Source organism: Chiloscyllium plagiosum, unplaced genomic scaffold, assembly GCF_037043375.1.
Source record: "Chiloscyllium plagiosum isolate Xiang-an unplaced genomic scaffold, Cpla_swu_hap1 HiC_scaffold_18, whole genome shotgun sequence".
NCBI classification, from domain to species: Eukaryota; Metazoa; Chordata; class Chondrichthyes; order Orectolobiformes; family Hemiscylliidae; genus Chiloscyllium; species Chiloscyllium plagiosum.
Genome location: NW_028270156.1, coordinates 47,984,317 through 48,011,687, shown reverse-complemented (window position 1 = coordinate 48,011,687; position 27,371 = coordinate 47,984,317). Strand labels below are relative to the sequence as shown.

At 39.1% G+C, this 27,371-nt stretch overlaps 1 protein-coding gene and 1 long non-coding RNA gene across 4 annotated transcripts in view; one reads left to right on the top strand and one right to left on the bottom strand.

Moving 5' to 3' along the window:
• The window catches only part of accs (1-aminocyclopropane-1-carboxylate synthase homolog (inactive)), a 67,997-nt gene that overhangs the window by 26,404 nt on the left and 14,222 nt on the right, over positions 1-27,371 (bottom strand). For all 3 annotated transcript variants that reach the window (XM_043705945.2, XM_043705946.2, XM_087996591.1), the window contains 9 exons: positions 25,123-25,766; positions 21,259-21,318; positions 15,643-15,713; positions 11,398-11,467; positions 8,268-8,334; positions 4,849-4,946; positions 3,850-3,927; positions 1,803-1,903; positions 516-605 (listed from right to left, as the gene is read on the bottom strand). In XM_043705945.2, the coding sequence (XP_043561880.1) occupies positions 516-605; positions 1,803-1,903; positions 3,850-3,927; positions 4,849-4,946; positions 8,268-8,334; positions 11,398-11,467; positions 15,643-15,713; positions 21,259-21,318; positions 25,123-25,766 (1,279 nt within the window). The remainder of the gene's footprint in view (positions 1-515; positions 606-1,802; positions 1,904-3,849; positions 3,928-4,848; positions 4,947-8,267; positions 8,335-11,397; positions 11,468-15,642; positions 15,714-21,258; positions 21,319-25,122; positions 25,767-27,371) is intronic.
• On the top strand, positions 11,584-25,791 carry LOC148146973 (uncharacterized). The gene is made up of 3 exons (XR_015760184.1): positions 11,584-11,886; positions 12,040-12,153; positions 25,344-25,791. It is a non-coding gene; the product is annotated as an uncharacterized LOC148146973 (long non-coding RNA).

The window sequence follows — 27,371 nt, the reverse complement described above, 5'->3', positions numbered from 1 at the left end:
GGAATGTGCATTCTGAGTCAGGAAAATAGAAATTCTACATGTAAATTGCTCAGTAGCTTGATTTAGAGTCTCCTAAATTGTGATGATGATGACGATTTTCTATATAAATGTGGGAAGACAGGTAGCACAGTGGCAATGTGACTGGACTCGTAATCTAAAACCACAGACTAAGATTCTGGGGACATAGCTTCAGATCGCAACATGGCAGATAGTGAAATCTGAGTTCCAATTAAAAAGCTAGCCTAATGATGATTGTTGTCGATTGTCACAAAATCCCATCTAGTTCACTTATGTCTTTCAGGGAAGGCAATCTGCCATCCTTAAATGGTCTGGTCTTCATGTGACTTCAAGTCCACATTAGTTAACTCTTAACTGTTCCCTGGACAATTAGGAATGTGCAATAAATGCTGGTCTAGCCAGTGACACCCGCAAATTATGAACAATATATTTTTGTTTAATTATACAAAACAATTGTCACTTTATTCACTATAGTTAATTTAAGATATAAAACTCACTTGTCAAAACTGAGAACACTTTGGAATGAGTCCATATCACCAAATATCGATAACATATACACTTCATCCACAATTACATGCAATTTGTATCTGCACCACCAGGGAAAAAAAAATAGAAATCTTATTGAATTAAGTTGTGCAAACAATCTCAGTTCAAAGAAGGGGCTTGATTTTTATACTCAATAAAGCTAGAATGTTTAAATGATGCAGTGAGTCTACTGAACATCTTGACTGGGGACTGGATAAGTTCCTGCTTTGCTCTTTAATGCAATAACATCTTCAATAGACTATGTCACTTGTTTTAAATATTGACAAGTTACTTCAATTACACAATTACAAATCATTTGGGGTAGATCTGGACTCTGTGCATCTACTAAAACATTAGCAGCATGTCAGCAGCTTGTTTACTCTCTCTCCTTACTTTTGTTTTCATTGAAGTCTACATCTTGGGGATCTTTGGAAAATATGGTGAAGTAAATTGTTTAAAGGCCTCTAAAAATGTTAATCTATGTATCAGTGTCCAGGAACTGCATAAGAGTGTCAGGTGGGACAGGGAAAGCAAAATAGACCTGATCACCCCATATCCTTATGGCCAAATACCTGGTGTCATATAACAGAGCTTCAGAAAATCAGATAATGAAATTATTGACACAAAATAATCTTGACACAACATGAGTTTGTTCTAATAATTTGCATAGCTTGTGGCAGAACCAGAACCAACCTCTTGGCTCAAAATGATATTAATTTGCAAAATAATATCAAGCTCATCAGCACACAACAATGATTGATACACATCAGGATTTGAAAGGCAGCGTGGGGAATGCAGAAAATTATTAAATCCACATTACAATGTAATAAAGCACTATTCTAGCGATTGTCACAGATTTTCAGCGTAGATCAAACTACAACATTCTGCAAAATATATTTTTAGTTCTCATAAAGATACATGTAAATAAGTTTTAAAAAAAGTGCACGAGTTCTAATAGTCAAAATATTTGAGTCTGGATTTATTTTGTGAAAGTAAGTGAATTATTTGAAATCAAAGTTGAAGATGGTGCATGACCATTGAATGGGCAGTTTGGATTTCTTCTTAAGAGAATTAAATGAAAATAAAATGTACCTTTACAACCTGAAACTGATACAAACTACAAGTCTGCAGGGGATTTACAATATCCATCTTCTAAACATTTTAACAATTTAAAAAAGAACATTACATCTCCTTACAAACCTTCATTGCTGGTCAGGCAGGAAATTGTTTATGACACATAATTCCAATGGAAATCTCACCTTTTAGCAAACTCAAGAAACTCTTTCATTTCTTTTGCGGAATAAATATCACCCAAGGGATTATGGGGATTTGTCAGAATCATTGCCGTGACCCTGGTACCCTGTGAGAACACAAAAATCATTGATGTGTAGCATTGTTCTGTGCTAGCAAACTGCAAATCGAATCAAAATGAATCTATTTTAGGAGTACACTTAATTAAAAATATGTTGACATTAACATAAACTCTTTCTGTTGAGAACTGAGTCGTGCTAATTAATATAAACAAAATTTAAACAATATAAACAAAGATTAAACTATCAGGTTCAGACTTGTAACTTTTTTTTGTCAGTGCTGAAAAATCTGCACCTTGCATGTTCATTTCTGATGTGCAACATTACAGTCTTGCCTTCCTGTCTCAAATTGCACAAGATATTCTGATTAAATCAACATGAATGTGCATTTATGCAGCAGCTTTAAAGCAGTAAATTGCCTCAAGGTGCATCATTGTAGACTTATAAAATAATTTAAGCCTTTAGGAAATATTAGGTCAAATAAACAAAACTTGGTTCTAAGGAATCTCATAAAGGAAGAGAGATGGTTAAGGAAGAGGAAAGACTTATAGAAAGAATTGCAGGCTTCAGGATGTAGACTTTTATGTAGCTTTATAGATTCATCAAACTCCAACAACCACAGTCAGTCAGTCAGTCAGTCATTCAATTTTTAAAGATTTCACTTGGACCGGCATTGAAGGATGCATGTACAAAGTAATTCAAAATCCTATTCTGGAAATAGGTTAAGAGCACTGAACTATTCCTTTACAAAGTTCTGAGGTAAGTCATCTGTGTGCAAAATTATGATTTCGGTATTTAATTTTTATTTTTTTCTCAACTGCCTCATTCACTATACTTTGGGACTAGCCCTCTGATCTAGCAATCATTCAACAGTTGTAAACCAATGGAAGTTTTCCTTTCAGAATACTAAGTGTTACTATTCCACTGAAGCCGAAACGACTGACTGGAGATTGAAAAGAAATGTTGAAAAGTTGTTAAGCTTTCTTTCAAACATTTTAGTCAATTAGAAAATACCAGCATAATGCAGTTGAAGCAAACAGTGTGCCGAGGCAGGATTAAATGTTGACTTTGTAAACTTCAAAAAAAAAACACTGGAGTTGAGGCTGAATAAAGACAGGACTGAAAGACAAGATATTTTGCATACAGTGACTATTCAGCTTATTGTACAGAACATGTTAACCTGAAAACATGGGAAACAGATTCTCATACTTTACGCTGACATTTTTAAAAGCAGAATCTTCTCGCTGAACAGATTAAATTAACAGTAAAGGAGAAATGGAGACTGAGGTAATGCCTGAGTATATTGGAAGGGCAATAACGACTGATGGTGAACTACACTCAGTTAGCAAGGAATGATGTGTATAAGATGGCAAAATGAGCAAAATAAAGAATCTTCTGGCATATTGCAATAAAATGTTCTTCAGGAATTATTGCTAGGATGTTTTGGTGTCCATTATAGATTCACTTTGAACACAGTGCTAAAAAAAACAAGGTAAGCATCAAGATTCATTTCCAGCTTGATCGAATTAGCAAGTACAGAAGTTAAATTGAACCTGTATGTAACCTTGCCTAGCCCATATTGATTGATGCACTGCAAAATGGATATTAAAACTCAAGGAGCTTCAAAAATAATTTGCAAACATTATAAAAAAAAATTAGGACTATGTACTTAACAAGAAAGGCTAAACATCCTCAGCTATGTTATTCTTTACAGCACGAGGAACTGGGTTTGATTCCAACCTTGGGTTACTATCTACACATTACAACCCTTTGATACAATGTGTTATTTGTTCAGTATTAGAAAAACGGCATGAATTGGTCAACTGAAGATACACGTTACATAATCTCTGCAGAACGTACAATTTCTTTTTTAAAATTGTGTACAGAATTTTGATCAATTAATCTCATTGTCTGAAACTAACATAGAAAACAAAGCAATATAAAAATAAAGATAAATAAATTGTAAAGAATCAAAATTTCTGAACCATCCACGCACCTGTAGCTTTGCAATCTGCATTGCTTTTTCAAGCTTTCCTACTGTTAATTGAAATGGACGTGTATCTCCATCGGTCACCTAAAACAAAAACATCAAAGTTCACTGCAAGAATTAGATTCACATCTCCATGTTACAAATTTCTAATGTTCTTTGGGATTGACTATGAAGGTGCAGTATTTTTACAAGTTAACACACATAATCACCACACATAATCACCACACATTTGTGGGTGGCACAGTGGTTAGCACTGCTGCCTCACAGCGCCAGAGACCCAGGTTCAATTCCCGACTCGGGCGACTGACTGTGTGGCGTTTGCACGTTCTCCCCGTGTCTGCGTGGGTTTCCTCCGGGTGCTCCGGTTTCCTCCCACAGTCCAAAGATGTGCAGGTCAGGTGAATTGGCCATGCTAAATTGCCCGGAGTGTTAGGTAAGGGGTAAATGTAGGGGTATGGGTGGGTTGCGCTTTGGCGGGTAGGTGTGGACTTGTTGGGCTGAAGGGCCTGTTTCCACACTGTAATGTAATGTAATCTAATCTAATTACAGCATCAACAAAACCCAACCAGTATAACTCACTCAACCGCCATCCATAATTCCTTGATTAAGGGGACAATTTAAAAAAACAGACTGGCCACTTCAAATGTCAGAAGTGCTTCAGTCAGACACTTTGCCTGAATATGAAAATATCGAGGTGAAAGGGTAGTTTTGTAATACAATGAACCACTGGTAAGTAACTACACACTTGTCCTGATCATGTTCAACAATGCACTCGTGATATGGAAATAAAAATCCAACAACATGTTTAGAATAAAACTACATGTTACATACGTTAAATTGCTAATACATCATTGTTCAGGACATAATTCAGAGACAACTAATGATAGAGACTACTCTTTGAGTTACTCAATTGTTTAGTCCTCATTCACTGAACTGAAGTACAGTATGATGAAGCAAAACAAACAACAGATTATGCAGCTATTTGTTTTTGTGTGATCTCCTTACTTTGCTCTCCAAATCCACAAGTAATGGTTTGACTGCGCTGTAGAAAAATATATCATCCTTGATAACACCATAGTATGGAGAAGATAGTAGAATTGTATCTGCCAAAACAGAAGGAAAACCAGGCAGTATAATTAATTTAATAATAAAATGACATGGTCGAAAGACAGAAGTTAACATTATTTCCTTGCTGAATCAACCCTCTGTTTGCTAGTATAAATGTTGCAATTAACTAGTAATGCATAGGCTACTCGTGATATACACTACAGCAAGGTTGGGAGTAAGAGAAGATTTAGTACCAATGATAACAAATAAGCATAAACCAAAAATTGAAATTTTATTCATTTCCGAAAATAATGAATATAGTATTATTTGCTTAAGATATTCCCCAAACTTGCAGAAATAAGATTATTTTTGGAATTGTTCTTGGGATCTAGGCAATGCTAGCATGGCCTCAAAATTGACAATGCTTAGTTGCCTTACAAAATATTGCAGTGGGGCATCTCCTTAATTCATGCTCCGAAAGTAAGTAGCAAATTAGAGGACAGCAATCAATAAACAATGATGAAACTACAGTGGAAGAGGTACGAATTAGAATAGTGCAGAGCTTGGAGAGAAACCTGGAGGTGATGTTGTTCTCAAGACATTCCTTTTCTTGTCTTTCTCAGTGATAGAGGTCATTTGGCTAACAGACAGTCCCCATAATGGGTTACTATAGTGCCTCCAATAGTTGGTATAAACTGTAACTACAGCTCAGTGAGGAAAACTAGGATTATTGCTCAAATAGTTTTGGGTTTATAGACACTTATATTTGTTCAATGGCAATCATTCTGTGAATACTCTCTTAAGAAGCTGTAATGTCAAGGCTGGATTGTGAAACAGAAGTGTTAGCTTTGCTAAAAATGTCAACTAGTCAGTTATGTGTTTGTGAAATAGCTTACGCTAGAAATTGCTTTATTTTGAAATACTTTTGATAAGTATTTTAAAACCTTTGCACAAGATCAATGAAAGGTGGTTAGTTTGGAGACTACAGAATTGCTTGCAGAATGTAAAAGATAAGATGAATGCTGAAACTGCAATTGTACAAACATTGAGCTATTATAAGAAGCAAAAATCTTAGAACCTTCAGAAAACATCTATCTATCAGAGCATAGAGAATCCATGAACTATCGATTACCTCAACTTGATAACAATCATATTGACCAGGACAAATCTATGGCCTAATAAGAGTGTTAGGATTTCATTGGGATGGAAGATAAAGAATTACAGAACATTGTTGAGAAAACAAGAAGACATATAGATTATGGTCAACAGAATACAGAACAAAAGAGAAGTCTGTGCCCCAGACAACTCAAAGCAAAGAGTCAGAGTTGAGTCCCCTTGTGCTGGATAAACTATGACAAGGATGTAGAGATCTTTCAGCATGATCTGGAGAGGTTAGGTGAATGGTCAAATCAATGGCAGATGTAATATAAACACGAGGTTATTCACTTTGGAAGCAAAAACAAGAAGGCAGATTACTACCTGAATGGCTGTAAATTGCGAGAGGGGAGTGTGCAGTGGGACATGGGTGTCCATTTACTCCAGTTGGTGAAGGTAAGCATGCAGGTGCAGGCAGCGATAAAGAAAGCAAAGGGTTTGTTAGCCTTCATTGTGAGAGGTTTCGAGTACAGGAGCAGGGATATGTCATTGCAGTTATATGGGATTTTGGCGAGACCACATCTAGAATATTATGATTAGTTTAGGTCTCCTTTTCTGAGAAAGATGCTCTTATTCTCAAGGGAGTACAGCGAAGGTTTACCAGGCTTCTTCCAGGGATGGCAGGACTGACGTCTGAGGAGAGATTGACTAGGTTAGGATTATTTTTGCTGGAGTCCAGACGAATCAGGGTGGGGCACTCAGAGACTTATAAAATTCTAACAGGACGAGACAGGGTAGCTGCAGGTAGGATATTCCTGATGGTGGATGTGTCCAGAACCAGGGGTCACTGTCTGAGGATTTGGGTTATGTCATTTAGGACTAAGATGAGGAGACATTTCTTCACCCAAAGAGTGATGAGCCTGTGGAATTTGTTACTACAGGAATGTATTCAAGAAGCGGCTAGATATAGCACTTGGTGCAAATGGTTTCAAAGGTTATGGGGAAAAGCAGGATTAGGCTACTGATGTGGATGATCAGCCATAGTTGTGATGAATGGCAGAGCCGGCTTGAAGGGGCGAATGGCCTCCTGCTGCTTCTATCTTCTATGCTATCTAACAATTGCCATTATTAGGTATTAACTTTGCATTTCTCTGGTATACTTAATAAGGTCCTTGACTTATTAAGAAATGGGAATGTGTACCTTGAGGTCAGAATTTGTCAATACCCTGAGTGAGATGGATTGCAGTAATCTCTGTCTCACATTGATTATCATAGTGAGAGGTCTTTCTCTCCATGATATCTTACATTTACAGTCTACATGGTGTCAAAGATATTATTGGGTTTCACCCATCCAGGTCAGCAGAGAATATGCCATTACACTTTTGATTTGAGTCATGGAGATGGCAAGAATCAAGAGGTCAGGAGGCAAGCCACCCATCAGAGTAGTAACCATAGCCTTAACAATGGCCTTGATTTACCTGATCAAGTTGGATTAGATTAGATTCCCTACAATGTGGAAACAGGCCCTCCAGCCCAACAAGTCCACACCGACCCTCTGAAGAGTAACCCACCCAGGCCCATTTCCCTCTAACTAATGCACCTATCACTATGGGCAATTTAGCATGGCCAATTCACCTGACCTGCACATCTGTGTGACTGTGGGAGGAAACCGGAGCACCCAGAGGAAACCCATGCAGACATAGGAAAATATGCAAACTCCACACAGACAGTCGCCCGAGGCTGGAATCGAACCTGGGACCCTGGTGCTGTGAGGCAGCAGTGCTAACCACTGAGCCACCATGCCACCCTAGGTTTTGGAACAATAGTAGTCTCCATGGTTATAGTGTTATGGAGAGCTAGTATGAAAGTGGAGCTGAGACTGAGATGAGATCAGCCATGGACCATGTAAAATGGTGGAGCAGGCTCATGGAACTGAATTGCTTGCTCCTGCTCCTAGTTCTTACGTTCCGGGAAGGAAAGTTATCCTCCCTTGGCTTTCCCATTGATTTTAGTTGTGTTATGGCTCTTTGTTGCTCAGCTGAATGCTTCATTGGTGATAAGTACAGCTGGTCATCCTTACCTCTCTTCCAAGTTTCAACTCTTATCTCTCTATCTGGATCAAGGAAATGATGATGGCAACTCAGAAGGTATAATTTGACTTTTACAGTACTCTTGTATTAATTTTTTTAAAATGTTACATCTAAGATACCATTTCCAGAAAACCAAAAGGAAATCCAAATATCACTTAATTAAAGAACGTCCCTGATTCAACCTTCACTTACCTCCAGGATCACAGAGCACAGCAGACAGTGAAGAAAACAGGGAACCGCAACCATTAACCACTACTATCTAAAATAATGGAAAAATAATGTGTTAACATACTTGGTTAATTAGCATTCTACGAACTAGTAGAATTTTGGGAAGAGGAAAAATGGCCTTTTCATTTAAAGTAATTTTCAATTTCAATTGTATAAAATGTCCATCATTATATATAAAGAAATCAAATCACTGATTCACAGAAATGTGTCACTCACATTGCTAAGACACCCACTCCTACTATTTAGACAGGCATCTAGTTTTTATCAACGATTCACATTAATGTTACTCAGAGACTTCAAAAGAAACCCATTCATTGAGATATTCAATCTTCAACGAGGGTTCAGCTAAATTTAACTGAATCATAGAATGCTTACAAGGACAGGAGGAGCCCATTGGTGAATTATGTCTGTGGTTGATCTCTGTACAGCAATTGAGATAGCCCAATTCCTGAGATAGTGTTCACTACACGGTGCTGCACATTTTAATCTAACTCCCTTTTACAAACTATGATTGAATTTGCTCCCACCTCATGCTCAGTCAGTGCATTCCAGATCCTAAAAGCTCAGTGCACAAAATGCACAGATTTTCCTCAGCTTGCCAGTTTCTTTGGCCAAGCATCTTGAATCAGCGGCATTTTAGTTCTTGACCCTTTCACCAATTGGGAACTGTTTCTCCCTGTGTTCTCTGTCCACATCCCTCTGATTTTGAAAACCTCGAAAATCTCCTCTCCATCTTCTCTCCTGCAAGGAGAACAACTCCAGGCTCTGTCAATCTATCCATATATCTGACATAGCTTGAAGTATTCTCATAATTTTTTCCTGCAACCTTCCCAAATCTTTCACATCCTCCAAAAGTGCAGTGCCATGAACTCAACACATAGGCCCAGAAATACTGATCAGGTCAGAATCCAAATTTCTAATCTTTACTTCTTTAAAATCAGTTCAGCTATAAAGGAGGGAAAACTAAAAGAATGGAAGGACAGTAACTAAAGGAGATTATTTAGTTATGGGAAAAGGTAGGCTTTTCTGCTGCCATTAATCTGACTCCAGGATGCAATGTTGCTTCTGATGCTAGATTCAAGGATGTCAGGGGCTGGCTGCAGAACCTTTTTCAGGAGAAGTCAGAGACTGAGGTTTACATTGTCACTAAAACATAGGTAGAAAGGGAAATGTGGTTCTGCGGTCAGAATTTAGGCAGCTAGGAAGAAAATTTGTAAGCAGGACCCAGAAATAAATAGTCTCTGGATTACTCCCAGTAGTATCTGCAAGTGAGTAGAGAAATAGGACGATAAGGCAGGTGATTGTGTGGCTGGAACAATGTTGGAGGGAGGGTTCTAGAATCCTGGCACACTGACAGTGGCTTCAGGAGAGACAGCACCTGTATAAGCCGGACAGACAATAATTGAGTTCCTTGCAGAGCATTTTGCTGGTGCTGTTTGGGAGGTTTTGTTCTGAGAGGTGGGAAAGAGCAATGTGAAATTAATTCACAGAGGTGTGATGGCAAATAGGACAGAATATCAGTGAGGAATGTCAGGATTACATTGCATGTATCTGAAAGCACAGAATACAGTTAACAAGATTGGAGAGTTATAGGCACAGATTGCCTTGTGGGATTATGATGTTGCTGCAATGACAAAGGTCTGGCTTAAGGTAGGGCAGGACTGGATGTTAGATGTTCCTGGTTATAAAGATGTTCAGAAAAGAGAAACAAGGAAAAACATGGAGGAAGGATGGTGATGTTGGTTAAGGAGAACATTGTAGTGCAGGTAAAGAAGACTATCCAGAGGGTTCAAGGACAAAACCAACTTGGCTACAGTTAAGGAAGAAAAAGGCACAATCACATTGTTCGCTGTACCCTATAAATCAGCAACTAGTGGGAATGATGAAGGGGAACAAATCTGCAAGAAAATTGCAGAGAGTTCTAATGGAGGACTTTAAACGAATATAGATTAAAATAATCGTAGTGTTAAGGATGGAAAGGAACAGGTACTCTTATATTGTGTTCAAAATAATTTCTTAGCGCAGTCTGTGTCCAGTACAACAGAAAATGGTGGCACTGCTCGACATGGCTCTTGGGAATGAAATGGACGAAGTAGAAAAAATGCCAACAGGAGAACATTTAGGGGCAATGATATTTGTTTTAAAGATTAGGATGTTGGTGGAGAATGACAGTGGTCAACCCAAATAACCAACTGGTGGTTGATTAGCCAACTCCAATGAGGCAAGAATGGACCTCAGCCATTCAGATTCAGACTTATAGATAGGGATCTCTTCCTTCCTAGTTAAACAAATATTTTCCTTGCATTGTACTTACCTGTGAAGTTTGTTGCAATGTTCTTCTCACAAAGGTATTGTATAAACGTAAACTACTATTATTGAAATGGTTTCCCAAAAGCCAGCTATAATACACACATCTATACTCAGGCTCAATACTTAGCATATTGGGGTTATAAAAGTCAAGCAGAAGCTGAAGTTCAGTACTTCCATTGTTGCACGGCATTTGAAAGGCATATATTCTGTGATCTAGGGATGGCGGCAATTCAGCCATTCATTTCATGTTGAACATCAGGATGAGCTCCGTAATTTGTAAACATTGATAACCACTTTCTACCTAGTTAGGATTCAAACCTGTGAGTTGCCTAGTGACTGTCCAACTTAAAAAGAAGGCATGTGAGGTCTCTTTATGTTTGACAAAAAAATGGGACGTGCTGAGTTATAAAAATTCCAAATCCATTTTCCTCTCTGAGAAAACCCAAAAGATTCATGGATACTGTAAATCATAAATAAAATCAGAAATTGCTGGAAAAGCTCAGCAGGTCTTGCTGCATCTGTGAAGAGAAAGTAGAGTTAATAACACTTCCTCAGAACTGATGGTAAACAGGAAAATGTGGGTTTATATGCAGGTGATATGGTGGGAGGAAGGGGAACGGAGGTAATTGATAGTTGGGGAGATGAAGCAGAATGAAGAGACAGCAATAGTAGGAAGACACAATGTTGTGAACAAGGACAAAGATTTTGAATTCACATAATTAGGAATAATGGGTATGCAAACTTGAACAGTTAAATATTCACAGCTATTCTTATAAATACTCACGTTCTCAGGCTTGAGGAGCACTGGTGCCTTACAGTACTTTGTCAAAAACTTTCCCACTTGCACACGAAGACTGAGGTAGAGAAAGACAAATATTTTCAATTCTTCTGTTGGACATTTTTCTCTCAATACACAAATTCACAGATAGAAAGTTAATCAAAACAAAAATAGAAAGATATTTCTGAAAGAGAGAAAACATAAGCATCACAGTATTATAAAGTACTAATTTAAGATTAGATGGTAGATGGTGCAAGTTTCGAAGGAACTGTTCATGAAGCTTTAGCAAGTTTCTGCAGAGCAGTTTGTGAATGGAGTACACTGTAACCATTGTGATCTAAAAGTGGAGGAATGGATGTTTCTCTCCAACAGGCAGGCTGCTTTATCTTGGATGGTGTTGAGCTTCTTGAGCCTTGTTGCAACTCCACTCATTCAGGAAAGTGGAGTATTCCACCATTCTTCTGACATGTATCTGGAAGTGGAGGCGAAGATCAGGTGAGTTATTCTCCACTTTTCCTTTTTCAATTTTTCAACATCTCCAAAATGCAGCATTGTCTATCATTCTATTTTATTACTGGGGGGACTTAAAAGTTGGAGATCACCCAACAATGACGGCAAAACTTTGACATTTTTTTTATTCATTCACAGGACGAGGGCATCACTGGCTAGGACAGCATCTATTGTCCAACCCTAATTGCCCAGAGGGCAGTGGAGAATCAACTACATTGCTGTGGATCTGGAGTCACTTGTAGGCCAGACTAGGTAAGGATGACAGTTTCCTTCCCTAAAGGACATTTGTGAACCAGATGGTTTTTTTTCTGACAATCGACAATGGGTTCATGGTCATCAATAGATTTGTAATTCTAGATTTCCACTGAATTTGAATATTTGCCATGGTGGGGGTCAAATCCAGGTCCCCAAAACATTACCACATCTCTGAATCAACAATCCATTGGCTGTCACCTCCTCATTTTATAATAATCTGCCTTTCCAGTGCACCTTTAATACCGAAAAATACTTTAGGACATTTTACAAAGATGCAACAATCATAAATGCATGCCAAAAGAGATATTCCAAGGGGGACTAAAAGCTTGGTTTTGCAGGAGGGCTTTTAGAGGAGCAGTGAAGAGGTGGAGAGGCAGACTACAGAGGGGAAATTAGGAATGGCCTTAAGTGGCTCAATTTCTTGTACTGGAGCTAGGAAACAGCAGAAGTAGGGACATGGAAAAACTCAATGGTGAGTTTCCAAAGTATGTATGATCATGAAGAAGTATTAAAAATGTTTACAATTAATTATAGCCACTTTCTACAAATCTGCACAGAGTAATCAAACGTTAAAGCTCTGAATTGGTAAGAGACCGGAGTTTTGATTCAAAAACATATTACATCGCAATTAAAAAAAAAAAGGCCATATCTTCTATTCAGCATTAGACACTAAACACAAAGATTTCTGTGACCCAACATATTTGGTTTTTATTTTGCTGGGATTTCCAATGAGTCAACACATAGTCTTTCAAGCACAAGAATTGATGGACAAAGATAGGAAATGCCCCCTTTTCACAACAGTAGTCAGTTCTGATATAAAGTGATATTTCCGATCTCACGTGATCTCATTTTATAAGAAAATTGCATAATAGCCACGCCATTTAAACTAATGGGGCCAGAATCACATTATAGTCAATACAGGTAAGGGAAGTTTGCATTCTACAAATAATGGTCTAAATTCTTCAATCACGTTAAAGCCAATTTGAGTTAAAGAAACGTGTTATAGCAGAACTGACTATAACTGGCATTTTCAGATAGGTTTTTAAAGATCACAGCTGTTCCAGCAAGTGACTTCGATTTGATTTGCTTTATGACTATTCACTGTACCTTGGTATACATAAAGGTGTTGTCTTATGCTATTTACGGGCAGATCATATTATACAAGTGCTTCAGGGTAACAGAACAGAGTGCAGGATACAATGTTACAGCTGCCGAGAAGGTGCAGACAGTGATCAACATTAACACAAAAGTCTGATAACAGTAAGAAAGAAGCTGTTCTTGAATCTGTTTACAAACCTAGGTCTTGGAGTCTGGAGGTGAGTTTGTTTTGGAATTATTGTGTTGAAGACGGAGCTGCCATCAATAAATAGGAGCCTGATGTAGGTATCCTTGATGCCCAGTTTTAGGGATGAGTTCCAGGGAGATGGTATCTGCCATAGACCTATTGCAATTCACCTACCGGTGCAAAGAAATTTGGCAATCCGAAAAGCTGGAGTTGATATGAGCCATGACCAACCTCTTAAAGCACTTCATAACGATGGATGTCAGAGCCATTGAGACACACTGCATGATTTTTCTTGGGCATTGGGATGGTGGTGGTCTTCTTGAAGTAGGTGGGAACTTCAGATCTTAGTAAGGAGAAATTAAAGATGTTTGTGAATAATCCTGTCGGCTGGTCCACGCAGGATCTGAGCGCATGTTTGGGTTGGTCGCTTTCCATGGGTGTGCCCTTAAGGCAGCCAATCTAATGCCTGCAGCAGTGACCGGGGGCACAGGTGCATCCAAAGCTGTTAGGGACGGGTGATATCGATTCACTGTCCTTCCGTTCAAGCAAGGATGCATTGAGCTCATCAGGTAAGGAAGTACTGTTGCCCACAATTCTGTTCCACTCTGCTTTGTAGTCAATTATGTCATGTAAACCTTGCCACAAACAACAGGTCTCTTTGTGGTTAGTCTGGGTCTCGAGCTTAGTTTGATATTGTCTCTTGGCATCCCTAATGAGTGATATAGTGAATGAAGAAGTCAGTGGATAGATGGATTGGGCAGGTTGGTAACTGGGTCACATTGAGAGGGAGGTAAGAATGGGTAAGTCAAATTGCAGTGGTCTGCTTGGGTCAGAGGAATAGCTGGATCAGGTCTCGTTGCATCAGGAGATGGTCAGGTCAGCCATCCAGGTCGAGTCAAACCAGATATTAACTAGTGTAAGGTATTCAGAATGAGTTACAAGCAGCTAGGGCAAATCTTTGACACTGAAATCAGCCCACAGCAGGTTTGACTTCATCACAGAATCCCTACATTGTGGAAGCTGCCATTCAACCCATCAAATCCACATCGACCCTCTGATGAGCATCCCACCCAGACCCAATCGGTAACCCTGCATTTCCATGGCCAATCCACCTAACCTGCACATCCCTAGACACTATGTATAATTTAGTATTGCCTACAACTTAATCCGTACATCCTTGGACAGTGCAAGGAAATCGGAGTACCCGGAGGAAACCTGCACAGACACAGGGAGAATGTGTAAACCCCATGCAGACAGTTGCCAGAGTCTGGAATTGAACCCGGGTCCCTGGCACTGTGAGGCAGCAGTGCTAACCACTGAGCCACCATGCTGCCCACACCACCCCCCAGACAATTTCTACACAGTTATCAGGACCTCTGTGACATCCCAATGTTCATCTCCTAATTTGCATCCAATTTTTCATTATCCCAATAGTGGAAGTTTTGGGCTAACAATATAAGACTGACTCCTAAAGAAAAGGAGCCCACATACTGAAGTCTATGGATAGTGTTGAACAGCTTCAAATCAGTGCACTGACATAACTGTCCTTCAAGTGTCACAACTTGATCTTTTAGAATCTAAATAGTTCTGAATGGAAGCAAAATACTGCAGATGCTAGAAATCTGAAATAAAACAGAGTGCTGGAAAAACTCAGCAAATCTGGCAGCACCTGCGGAAAGAAAAGTATGGTTAATACTTAGAGTTTAAGAAAGCATTTGTTTCTCTGAAAACAACTTCAGGGTTTGTTTCTAAGATTCTTTTTTTTATAACTTTAGCCCACAGCTAAAATTGCATTGCAGATAAAAAAACGATCATCACTTATTTTTTGTAAACGTGGCAGCCAAAGTGCACATAGCAAGGACCCATAAACAAAAATAAATTGCCTTTTCTTTTTTGACAGTGTTTGTTGAGAAATTCTGTGTCCTTTAAATTATGGCACAATCTTCTATACATGCAGCAAAGTGACCTTTTTTTAATGTCTAATCTGAAGCATGGCATTTCAAACAAGCATATTTTGTCATTATTTGTCATTATTTCACTAATCCTAATGTCATGAACACATCCTTCACTTGGGCTCAAACCCACAGCCTTTTGACTCAGACATGATTGCATAATTATTGAGCCAAAGTTGATATGAAAACTATGAGAAGGATGTGATCTAAAAATCAACAAACAGCATAGTAAAATTACTCAATACTTACAACTCATGCCCTTTCCAATCTGGATACTGCAAGAGTGGAGGGTCTATCTGATAAATGTCAGTTCGCATCAACTGCAAACAAGAGATCAATCAGCACTTTTATTGAGCAATTAGGATAAGAAACAATCCTTTAATAATCATAACTCTACGTTGAAAATGGTGTGAACCTTGTTCTATGTTTATGTATTTAGAAAGTTTAAATTACAAAGCATAAAAAAATTCTGAACTAAAACACCAGAAGAGTAATGATAAAAATATCTTTTCAAGAAAACAAATATGGCAACATGATAGCTCAGCGGTTAGCACAGCTTTCTTACATCAGCAGGGACCCGGGTTCAATTCCAGCCTTGGGCAACTGTATGTGGAATTTGCACATTTTCCTCATGTCTGTGTGGGTTTTTCTGGGTGCTCTGGTTTTCTCCCACAATCCAAAGATGTGCAGGTCATGTGGATTGGCCATGCTAAATTGCCCATATAGTGTCCAGGGTTATACAGCGAATATAGGTGGATCCCTTGAGATGTGCAGGGTAACAATTATTGGGCAAGGGGGTGGGTCTGGGTTGGATGCTCTTCATAGGGTCGGTGTGAACTCGATTGGACGGATGGCCTGCTTTTACACTTATAGGGATTCTATGAATATTCAATAGGTTTACTAAATAACACTTGTGTTTCAATTGGTCCTTCAATGTAAGGAACATTCCAAATTGCTTACAGATAAACGTCAGAAAATTGTCTGTTGAGCAAGGAAGGGGTAATGAATTTTCCCTGACGAAGGGCTCCTGCCTTAATCGTCGACTCTCCTGCTCCTCGGATGCTGCCTGACCTGCTGTGAGTTTCCAGCACCACACACATGACTCTGATCTCCAGCATCTACAGTCCTCACTTTCTCCTAATGAATATTTAGCCAACTGGATGGGGATTTGAGAAGGTTCTTCAAAGGCAGGGAGGGATTTGGGAGAGATTGAAAGGTTAAGGGAGGAAATTTCAAACAAATGGTCAGACGATTGAAGGTTCTGTTGCCAGTGATGAGTGAACCAGGCATTTTTAGATCAAATTGATGAGCTTTGATTCATTGGAAATATTGTCTATTTCCTGCCCAATTAGTTTAACAAACAGATTTATCATTCTTCAATCTCTGGCAGCAAAAGCAGAGTTAATCTAAAACAGTAATTATGTATTTTGTTTGACTTAACAAAAGAACTCTGAAAACTTGAGGATAGCATGACCAGGGGAGAAAACAGTTAAAGAAGGCTTATTAAAGACTTATATAAGTTAGATGTTCTAAACAATTTAATTCTATTACAACTTGAATCAGTAAAGCATATTTAACATTGTAAACCTATGCAAAGCACTGCATAGGAACGTTATCAAACAAACTTTGAACAAAACAACAAATAAAAACTGTTGTAAAGTAGGAGAGGACAGTAAAGACGCAGATTGGATTAGGAAAGGAATTCCAGAGATTGGGATCCAGACAGCTGAAGTGCAGCTACCAAACGCAGAAGTGGGAAAAAAAAAAATCAATATCCATCAAACAGGATTGTGGCAAATGTCCACTCTGTATAATACATTTAACTTACCTCAGTTGGTGTATTGCGTCCAGTTCTAGGCATTACACTTCGGGAAAAATGTGAAAGCATTAGACAATGTGCAGAAAAGATTCACAAGGTTGGTTCTAGGGATAAGGACCTTAGTTATACAGGTAAACTGAAGAGGGTTCTAGAATGGTCTGCATCTTAGGAATTTGAAACAAATGGCTGCATATATAGTGATAGCGTTGGTTTTATCTGCTGAAATTCTTTAGATTCTGGAAGGGTTCATGTTGATTGGAAAATAGCTAACTTGGTATTTTAATTCAAGAAGGAGACAGAAAGCAAAACATTACATGTCGGTTAGCCTAATATCTGTCACAGAGGAATTGCTAGAATTCATTGTTAAGGAGGTTCTAGCAGGTTACTTTGAAAATCAAAATGTGCTTGATTTTTTGAACGGAAAAATGGGAGGTTTTTTTGGATGAAACAGCAAGCAAGTATAAAAGGTAAAGAAATAAATTATCAAGAGAAAATAGAGCGTCCGCAAAGGGATATTGATAGGTCATGAGAGAAGTCAAATAAGTAGCAGATGGAGTGCGCTGTAGGAAAATGTGAACTGAAAAGCAGAGTGCTGTTAAAACAGAGAGACACTGCAGGACTCAGAGAAACCTGGAACTTGAATCATAAAACGTTAGTTTGCCAGTACATGGAAGGCAATTGGAGTGCTGATAATTATTGTGAGGATAATCGAAGTTAAGAATACAGAGATTTAACTGTAGATGTATATAGAATTGGTGAGATCACATCTTAAGCATAGCATAATATTTTACTCTCCATATTTGTAATTGCATTAGAAACAGTTCAAAGGATGTTCACTCAAATTATTCCTGGGATGAAAGGCTTATCTAATGACGTAAGATTTACCCATTAGAGTTTAGAAGAATGAGAGGTAATCTTATGAAAACTTGCAAGATAGTGAAGGGACTTGACAGGGTGGAAAATGGTAGGATGCTTTCTTGTATGATGGTGTTCTAGGTGAGCGGGGGAAAGAATAGAACTAGCAGGCTTGATTTAAAAATAAGACTTCTCCCTTTAAAGGTGAAAATAAGTAATGTTTTTCTCTCAGAGGGTCATGGGTCTATCCTCTTTTCAAGCAAACGGTGGTGGCAGAACCAGTGTTCAAGACTGAATTAGATGGTTTCTTTCATGAACAAGGGAATCACTGATTACATGGTGGCAAGGGACAGGAAAGTGGAACTAAGATCAAAGTCAAGATGTTAGTGAATGGGGAAAAGGCACCATGGACTGAACAGCGTACTCCAGCTCCTTCATCCAACATTCCAGTATTCACCTTGGAGGAGAGGTTTCAGAGGAGATTTGATAGAAATCTTCAAAATTATGAGAGATTTTGATAGGAAAAATCTGTTCCAGTATCTGGAGGGAACAGAACAAGGCAATATTGATTTAAGATGATCAGCAGAAGAAGAATGGCAACATGTGGAAAAACATCTTTTATAGCGAGTGGTTTGTATCTGGAATGCACTGCTTGACAGCATGATGCAAGTAGACTGAGTCGTGGATTTTGAAAGAGAACAGTTTCATTATCTTAATGGGGAATATGCGCAGGGCCATGGGGTCAAGGACGAGGAGTGAATTGCTCTTATAGAAAGCTGACATAGACCGTAAGATATAGCAGCAGAAGTAGGCCATGCAGCTCATAGAGATCTGCTCTTCCATTCAGTGAGATCAGGGTTGCCTTAAATCCCCAATGCCACATTCCTGCCTTTTCCGCGTAACCCTTTATTGCCTTACTGATTAAAAATTCACCCAGCCTCTATAGTTCTTTGTGGTCAAGAATTCCACAGATTCACAAACCTCTGAGGGAAGAAATTCTTCCTCAATGTCCTAACTTGACAAACTCTTGCTCAAAGATTATGCCCACTGGTCCTAGACTCTCCACAAAGTGAAACAATCTCTTTGCATTGCCCTATCAAGTTTCTTAAGAATCTTGAGTGTTTCAATCAGGTTGACTCTCATTCATCTAAAATCCACTAAATAATAATTGAGTACAAGCCCAATTACTGAACTTCTCCTCATATCTGGTATTAACCTAGTGAACCTTCTCTGGACTGCTTCCAATACAGTAAATCTTCCCTTAGACAAGGGGACCAAAACAGTTCACAGTATTCAAGGTCTGGTCACCTAACTAGTGCCTTGTACAGTTTTAGCAAGACTTCCCTGTTTTTATACTCAATTCCCTTTGAAATATAAACTAACATTTTATTTGCTTTCCTTATTACCTGCTGAACTTATTTGCTAACTTCTTGTAAGCTATGCACATGGATTCCCAAATTCCTTTGTGCTGTAGCTTTCTGGAGTCTTTCTCCATTTAAACAATATTCTGCACCTCTATTTTTCCTTTTACAGTACATCACCTCACATTTTCCCAGGGTATCCCAAATGGCAAAGTTTAACTTTTAAACTCATTTAACCTATGTCCGTCTGCAGACATATGTCATCCTTCTCACCTATATTTGCATCATCTGCAAACTTGGCTATAATACATTCACTTGTCTCATCCAAGTCATTCATATAATTGTGACCCCAGCAGTGATCGCTGTGGCACTCCAGTAGTTACAGTTGCCATTCTGAAAATGCCCCCCTTGACCTAACCCTGTCTTTTATTAGTTAGCCAATCCTCCAACCATACTAATATAATTCTTCATAGGCTCATACCTTATTAAGTAGCCTAATGTGTGATGCCTCATCAAACATCTTCTGAAAATCCAAATATATTACGTTCACTGTTTCTCTTTATCTATGCTGCTTGTTACTTTATCAAAGAATTCTATAATTTAGCTTACATGATTTCCCCTTCGTGAAGTAATGCTGAGTCTGGTTATATTATGTACTATTTAATGCTCTGCTATTGCATCCTTTACATTACACTCTAACATTTTCCCAACATCATCTTTTAAGCTAAATTCCCCATGACCTGTTTTGTCTTGTCTCCCTCGCTTTTTGAATAAGTGTTAAATGGGCAGTTTTCCAACTTCCTGGGACTCTTCCAGAATCTAAGAAAGCTTGGAAGATTATAACCAGTGCATTTACTAACAGATCCAGGGATTTATTGATCTTTAGCCCTGTTAGTTTCCTAGTACTTTTCCTCTTGTGATAGCTTTTTTTTCATTTATTCATGGGATGAGGGCATCACTGTCTGAGCCAGCATTTATTGCCCATCCCGGAGGACTTTTAAGAGCCAACCGTATTGCTGACAGTCTGAGGCCACATATAGTATGCTAAGAGCATAGTGAACCAGATGGGTTTTCCCATTAATCGACAATGGTTTCACTGTCATCAATAGAATCTTAATTCCCTGTTTTTTACATTAACTCAAATTCCACCATCTGCCATAGTGGGATTCAAACCTGGGACCCAAGAATATTATCTGGATCTCTGGATTAACAGTCTTATAATAATATCACTGGGCAATCCCCTTCCCCTCCTATTGTGTTTATTTTCTCTGCCTTTTTCGCCCCTTGATTACTTAGTTTTTTTTGGAATGCTATGTGTGTCTTGTAGCGTGAAGACAGCTACAATTCACCTCGGTTTGTGGCTCCCCATTATTATTTGCCCAGCCTCATTTTCAAAGAACATGGAGTTAAAATCTCAAGTTCGGTATGAATCTTCTTCAGAATGGAACTGTGTTTCTCTCTCTCCCCACAGATGGTGCCAGACCAGCTGAGTTTCTCTAGCTATTTGTTTTCATCTCAGATTTACAGCATTCACAACAATTTGCTTTAAATTGAAGTGTGTAGAAACCACTGGCTTCACAACCATCAATTTTTTTCACAAGCTCTGAGCAGTCTCCTAACCAATGTGCTGCAAGTAAAACTAACTTGGAAACAGTCACAGTGAGTGTTACACTCGAAACATGAAGCACTCCAGTTAGCTATGCGGCATTTGGAATCTGTGGTGAAATGCCTTAGCATATGAGATAAAAGACACTGGATAGAAAATTGGCAAAGCAATTCAGACGGTAGATTTCTTAAAACGTTTTACAGGTTAAGTAAAAATGCACATACCCTTTCAGAAAGCAGGTCAAAGCACAGCTTGTTCTCACTAGTTGCCAGATTAATAATGCCCTACAAGATGGGATGCAAAGAAAAAGAAAATAATAATCCACAAACTGAATTTAAAAAACTGCATTCAGATTCACTTTAGAAACTCACCCATAGATTATTAATTCACACAGTGTGGGTGCTAGGTCACTCCATTCCAGTTCCAGGTCAAACTGAATTTAAGTCACATATAGTAAAAAAATGTAGCAATTACATTACCTGTAATTTGGATCATTAATATTTACCAAATTTATAAACACACAAAACAGTATTTAAAACAGTGACTGGTGTTACAAAAAGAATTTTCCGACATTCTGAAACCCAGGGCCGATACTTCTTTAAAGGAAAATATATCAGGCAAAAGATTTTGTCTGATCTAATGGATACACCATGGCTGGGAGACCTTCTCTGATTAATAAAAGTAAATTACGGCGGATGCTGGAATCTGAAACCGAAAGAGAAAATGCTGGAAAATCTCAGCAGGTCTGGCAGCATCTGTAAGGAGAAAAAAGAGCTGATGTTTCGAGTCTAACTGAAACTCCGTCAAAGCTTTTAAAGAACAACAGAGGATTACTAAGAAGGAAATACGCAGAGAAAAAATGAGGTATGAAGGTAAACTGGCCAAAAATATAAAGGAGGATAGCTGCAGGTATGTGAAAGGCAAAAAAATGGTTAAGACTAAAATTGGGCCCTTGAAGACAGAAACAGGGGAATATATTACTGGGAACAAAGAAATGGCAGAAGAATTGAATTGGTACTTTAGATCTGTGTTCACTGGGGAAGACACAAGCAATCTCCCTGAGGTAACAGTGGCTGAAGGACCTGAACTGAAGGGAATTTATATTTGCCAGGAATTGGTGTTGGAGAGACTGTTAGGTCTGAAGGTTGATAAGTCCCTGGGGCCTGATGGTCTACATCCCAGGGTACTGAAGGAGGTGGCTCGAGAAATCATGGATGCATTGGTGATTACTTTCCAGAATTCGATAGATTTGGGATCAGTTTCTGCGGATTGGAGGGTGGCTAATGTTGTACCACTTTTTAAGAAAGGTGGGAGAGAGAAAGCAGGAAATTATAGACCAGTTAGTCTGACCTCAGTGGTGGGAAAGATGCTGGAGTCTATTATAAAGGATGAAATTACGACACATCTGGATAGTAGTAACAGGATAGGTCAGAGTCAGCATGGATTTATGAAGGGGAAATCATGCTTGACTAAATCTTCTGGAATTTTTTGAGGATGTAACTCTGAAGATGGATGAGGGAGATGCAGTAGATGTAGTGTACCTGGACTTTCAGAGAGCTTTTGATAAAGTCCCACATAGGAGGTTAGTGAGCAAAATTAGGGCGCATGGTACTGGGGGCAAAGTACTAACTTGGATTGAAAGTTGGTTGGCTGACAGGAAACAAAGAGTAGTGATAAATGGCTCCATTTCGGAATGGCAGGCAGTGACCAATGGGGTACTGCAGGGATCAGTGCTGGGACCACAGCTTTTTACAATATATTCTAATGATATAGAAGATGGTATTAGTAATAACATTAGCAAATTTGCTGATGATACTAAGCTGGGTGGCAAGGTGAAATGTGAGGAGGATGTTAGGAGATTACAGGGTGACCTGGACAGGTTAGATGAGTGGTCAGATGCATGGCAAATGCAGTTTAATGTGGATAAATGTATGGTTATCCACTTTGGTGGCAAGAACAGGAAGGCTGATTACTACCTAAATGAAATCAATTTAGGTAAAGGGGCAGTACAAAGAGATCTGGGTGTTCTTGTACACCAGTCAATGAAGGTAAGCATGCAGGTACAGCAGGTAGTGAAGAAGGCTAATAGCATGCTGGCCTTCATAACAAGAGGGATTGAGTATAGAAGCAAAGAGGTTCTTCTGCAGCTATACAGGGCCCTGGTAAGACCACACCTGGAGTTGAAACTTTATTGCTGGAACAGCACAGCAGGTCAGGCAGCATCCAGGGAACAGGAGATTCGACGTTTCGGGCACAGGCCCTTCTTCAGTCTTGTGTGCAGTTCTGGTCTCCAAATTTGAGGAAAGACATTCTGGCTATTGAGGGAATGCAGCGTAGGTTCACGATGTCAATTCCTGGAATGGCAGGACTACCTTACGCTGAAAGACTGGAGTGACTGGGCTTATATACCATTGATTTTAGAAGACTGAGAGGGGATCTGATTGAGATATATAAGATTATTAAAGGATTGGACACTCTGGGGGCAGGAAACATGTTTCCGCTGATGGGTGAGTGCTGAATCAGAGGACACAGCTTAAAAATACCATTTAGGACAGAGATGAGGAGAAACTTCTTCACCCAGAGAGTGGTGGCTGTGTGGAATGCTCTGCCCCAGAGGGCAGTAGAGGCCCAGTCTCTGGATTCATTTAAGAAAGAGTTGGATAGAGCTCTCAAGGATAGTGGAATCAAGGGTTATGGAGATAAGGCAGGAACAGGATACTGATTAAGGATGATCAGCCATGGTCATATTGAATGGTGGTGCAGGCTCGAAGGGCAGAATGGCTTACTCCTGCACCTATTGTCTATTCTCTCCTTACAGATGCTGCCAGACCTGCTGAGACCTTCCAGCATTTTCTCCCTTTTGGTTTCTCTGATTAATATTTTGAGAAAGATCAAAACCTCATTCTTTCAGAAACCTTTTGCAATTTTAACAGAAAAATCTAATGGAGCATATCTTCTCACTAAATTTTTAATGCCACTGACAGATAGAATCTGAGGGAGCTTTACTCCATAGATTTTATGAATGATTGATTAAAATTCCAATTAAAGCATTCAGTTATGAGTGCATTAGAGTGAAACAAGAGATCACAAGTCCAAAAATACTACTTATGTCTCTTAGTTTTTACATTTTAAAAGAAACAATGCTAAATTTACTAAAAATTTCATATTTCTAAATGGAATGGGGCAATAAGTTTAAAAATGAGGTTCATGTCTGATACTGAAATTTCAAAAGATTGGCTTTCAAAATCTTTTAGGAGAAAGTGAGGTCTGCAGATGCTGGAGATCAGAGCTGAAAATGTGTTGCTGGAAAAGCGCAGCAGGTCAGGCAGCATCCAGGGAACAGGAGAATCGACGTTTCGGGCATAAGCCCTTCTTCAGCCCTGAAGAAGGGCTTATGCCCGAAACGTCGATTCTCCTGTTCCCTGGATGCTGCCTGACCTGCTGCGCTTTTCCAGCAACACATTTTCAGCTTTCAAAATCTTTTGCTAACTGCAGAATTAGAATAAACTGCAGGAAGGTAGTGATGAACTACATACAGTGAAATAGTGTTAACCTCTGCCAACCAGGATGATTAAATTTCCTAAAGTCGTGTGAAGGAATGCATTTATATTGTCGCCATATTAAGTATTGTTTAAAAAGAGATTGTGAAAGAGCATGGATAGTGTATAGTGCACACCAATCATTGGAATATTGGTCTACTTGTGCCACACCAAAATTTCAAACATGTTCAGCAATTTAAAGAACATTCAATGTTGTATTTCCCAACAAGAATTGTGAACCTAAACTCTTGATTTAAATTGATGCACTTGTCACCCCAATTGGTCTTAATCTTTACTCAAGATTAAAATGCTAAAGGAAGTGCCAATTTTGTATACATTTATGTTGTGCAAACTACTCTTAGGGAAAGACCTGAAAGCTATGGAATAAGCAGACACCCCTCACTGTATCATAAAAATGAAACTCAAGAATTTAGAGAAAAGAAATCAGTAATTTAACACAAACTGAATTTCAAATGAAATGCCATCACCCAAACAAAAGTATATGAATACAAATCTTCAAGATATTTAAGATAGCATAAACGGACATACATTAGGGTTCTTATCTTGATCATGCTTATCTGCATGGTAGGCAGTATAACCGTCCTGAATTATTCCAAAGGAATTAATTTCATTTCCTCTCTTTGATAAATAACTACTAGATTCAGGTTGTTGGAATGTTGGATTATGTTCTGCACTGGACAGCACATCTTTCAGTCCATTTGGCAGAGATTTGCTTGGATGTGATGTTACTCTACTGCTTCCATCTTTAGAGACAGAAGCGGAAGACGGGCGACCACCTGGTCCTGAAGCTTGACTGGAAGACTGCGAGGAGGCCTGACTGAGATCCAAGCCTAAGGTCTGCATGGAGCCACCATGACGCAGTGCATTCACCATCTGAGCAAATATGGTGAACATTCTGTACTCATGCTCCCTCTCCAGCTCCATCCGACGTTGTTCCAACTGCATCCGTCTGTCTTCCAGTTCCATGTCCCGTTGCATTCTCCGTTCTTCCATTTGAAGGAAGCGTTCCTCCACCACTCTTTGTGCTGTCAGAAACTTGAGAAGAATGTCATCCAAAGGATCCTTCATGCGCGGTGGCTTCCTTTTCCGACGAAGTCTGTGAAGGGCAGAAAAAGTAGGTCCAGAAGTCGGAATCCCAGAAGAAGTACCACTTACATTTGGGTCCATGTAGCCTGAAATAAAACAGGGTACAGACATGATCATAAACTACATATTCATTATGCTTATTTATGATGCAAAACTCAACAAAATGAAAGGGGCACTGGTTTCAAACAAAAAATTCAGAATGGCATCCTGGAAAGACATTTGTTCCCAACTTACTCTAGTTTAGCTGTGCAGGGTTGCTGGGAAACAATTTTTTTCAAGGGTTAATTCTAGAATATTCACAAAGGAATTGAATAGCTCATAGATTGTGGGTCCTGAAATTTGAATACAAGGGCGAAAAAATAAAATAGAGCAGTACAAGTGAAGGCAAACCGGCAGCTGTAACCAATTAAAATTCGTCAGGGACTCAAATCAGGGTTTTTTTCTATCAGTCAGCTTTTCCCTCCATTAATGACTTCCTACAGTAAGAGTCTCACACTTTGTTAACTGATGATAACTCATCTAATTTTCTGATCTGGAGAGAATGCCTTTGGTTAGCAGAATCAAGCTAACTCTATTGTTCACCCAACAAACCACAGAGCACACCCAGAGTTATAGAGTCAAAGAGTTTTTTTAAAATATGGAAAGAATCCCTCAGGCCCATCGTATTCACATCAGTCATTAAGCATCCATTTGTCTACTTTAACTCCACTTCCAGCACTGGGCCCATAAGTCTTGTTTGCTATGGTGTTTCAACAGCTCATCTAAATCATTCTTTAATGTCTTGAGAGTTCCCACCTCTACCACTCTTTGAAGCAATGATACCCACAAACCTCTGCACGAGAACCTTATTCTTAAAATCCCTTCAAATCTAAAGATCCCGAACCTTATCTTAAAATTGCTTATTGACCCCTATATTAAGGGCAAATGTTACGCCTGATACCTCTCAGAACTTTGTACATTTTAAATCATCTCCCCAAAGAAAAACAACTCCAGTTAATCCAGTTACTCTTCATACTTGAAATTCTCCAGCCTAGGCAATGTCCTGGGGATTGTCTCTGCACCCTCTAGACATCAATCACATCATTCCTAAAGTTTGGAGACCAGAACTGCACGCAGTCTTACAAATCAGTCCAACTAACATTGTATACAGCTCCATCATAACCTCCTTACTCTTATATTCAGTGCCTCAAGACAATATCTCCCACATGCCTTTGCTTTTTTTTGTGATTTCAAACAACTTTTCCCTGGGGTAGAGGAATCCAAAACTAGAGGTTTAGGGTGAGAGGGGAAAGATATAAAAGAGACCTAAGGGGCAACTTTTTCACGCAGTGGGTGGTGTGTGTATGAAATGAGCTGCCAGACGAAGTGGTGGAGGCTGGTACAATTGCAACATTGAAGAGTCATTTGGATGGGTATATGAATAGGAAGGATTTGGAGGGATATGGGCCGGTGCTGGCAGGTAAGACTGGCTTGGGTTGGGATATCTGGTCGGCAGAGGTATAACAGGTTGGACCGAAGGGATTGTTTCCATGCTGTACATCTCTATGACTCTATGATAACTATAGATGCTGGAAATCAGAAACAAAACAGAGACTGCTGGAAAAAACACAGCAGGTCTGGCAGCATCTATGGAGAGAAGGCAGAGTTAATGTTTTGGGTCTACTGAGCCATCTTTAGAACTGTTCTGAAGA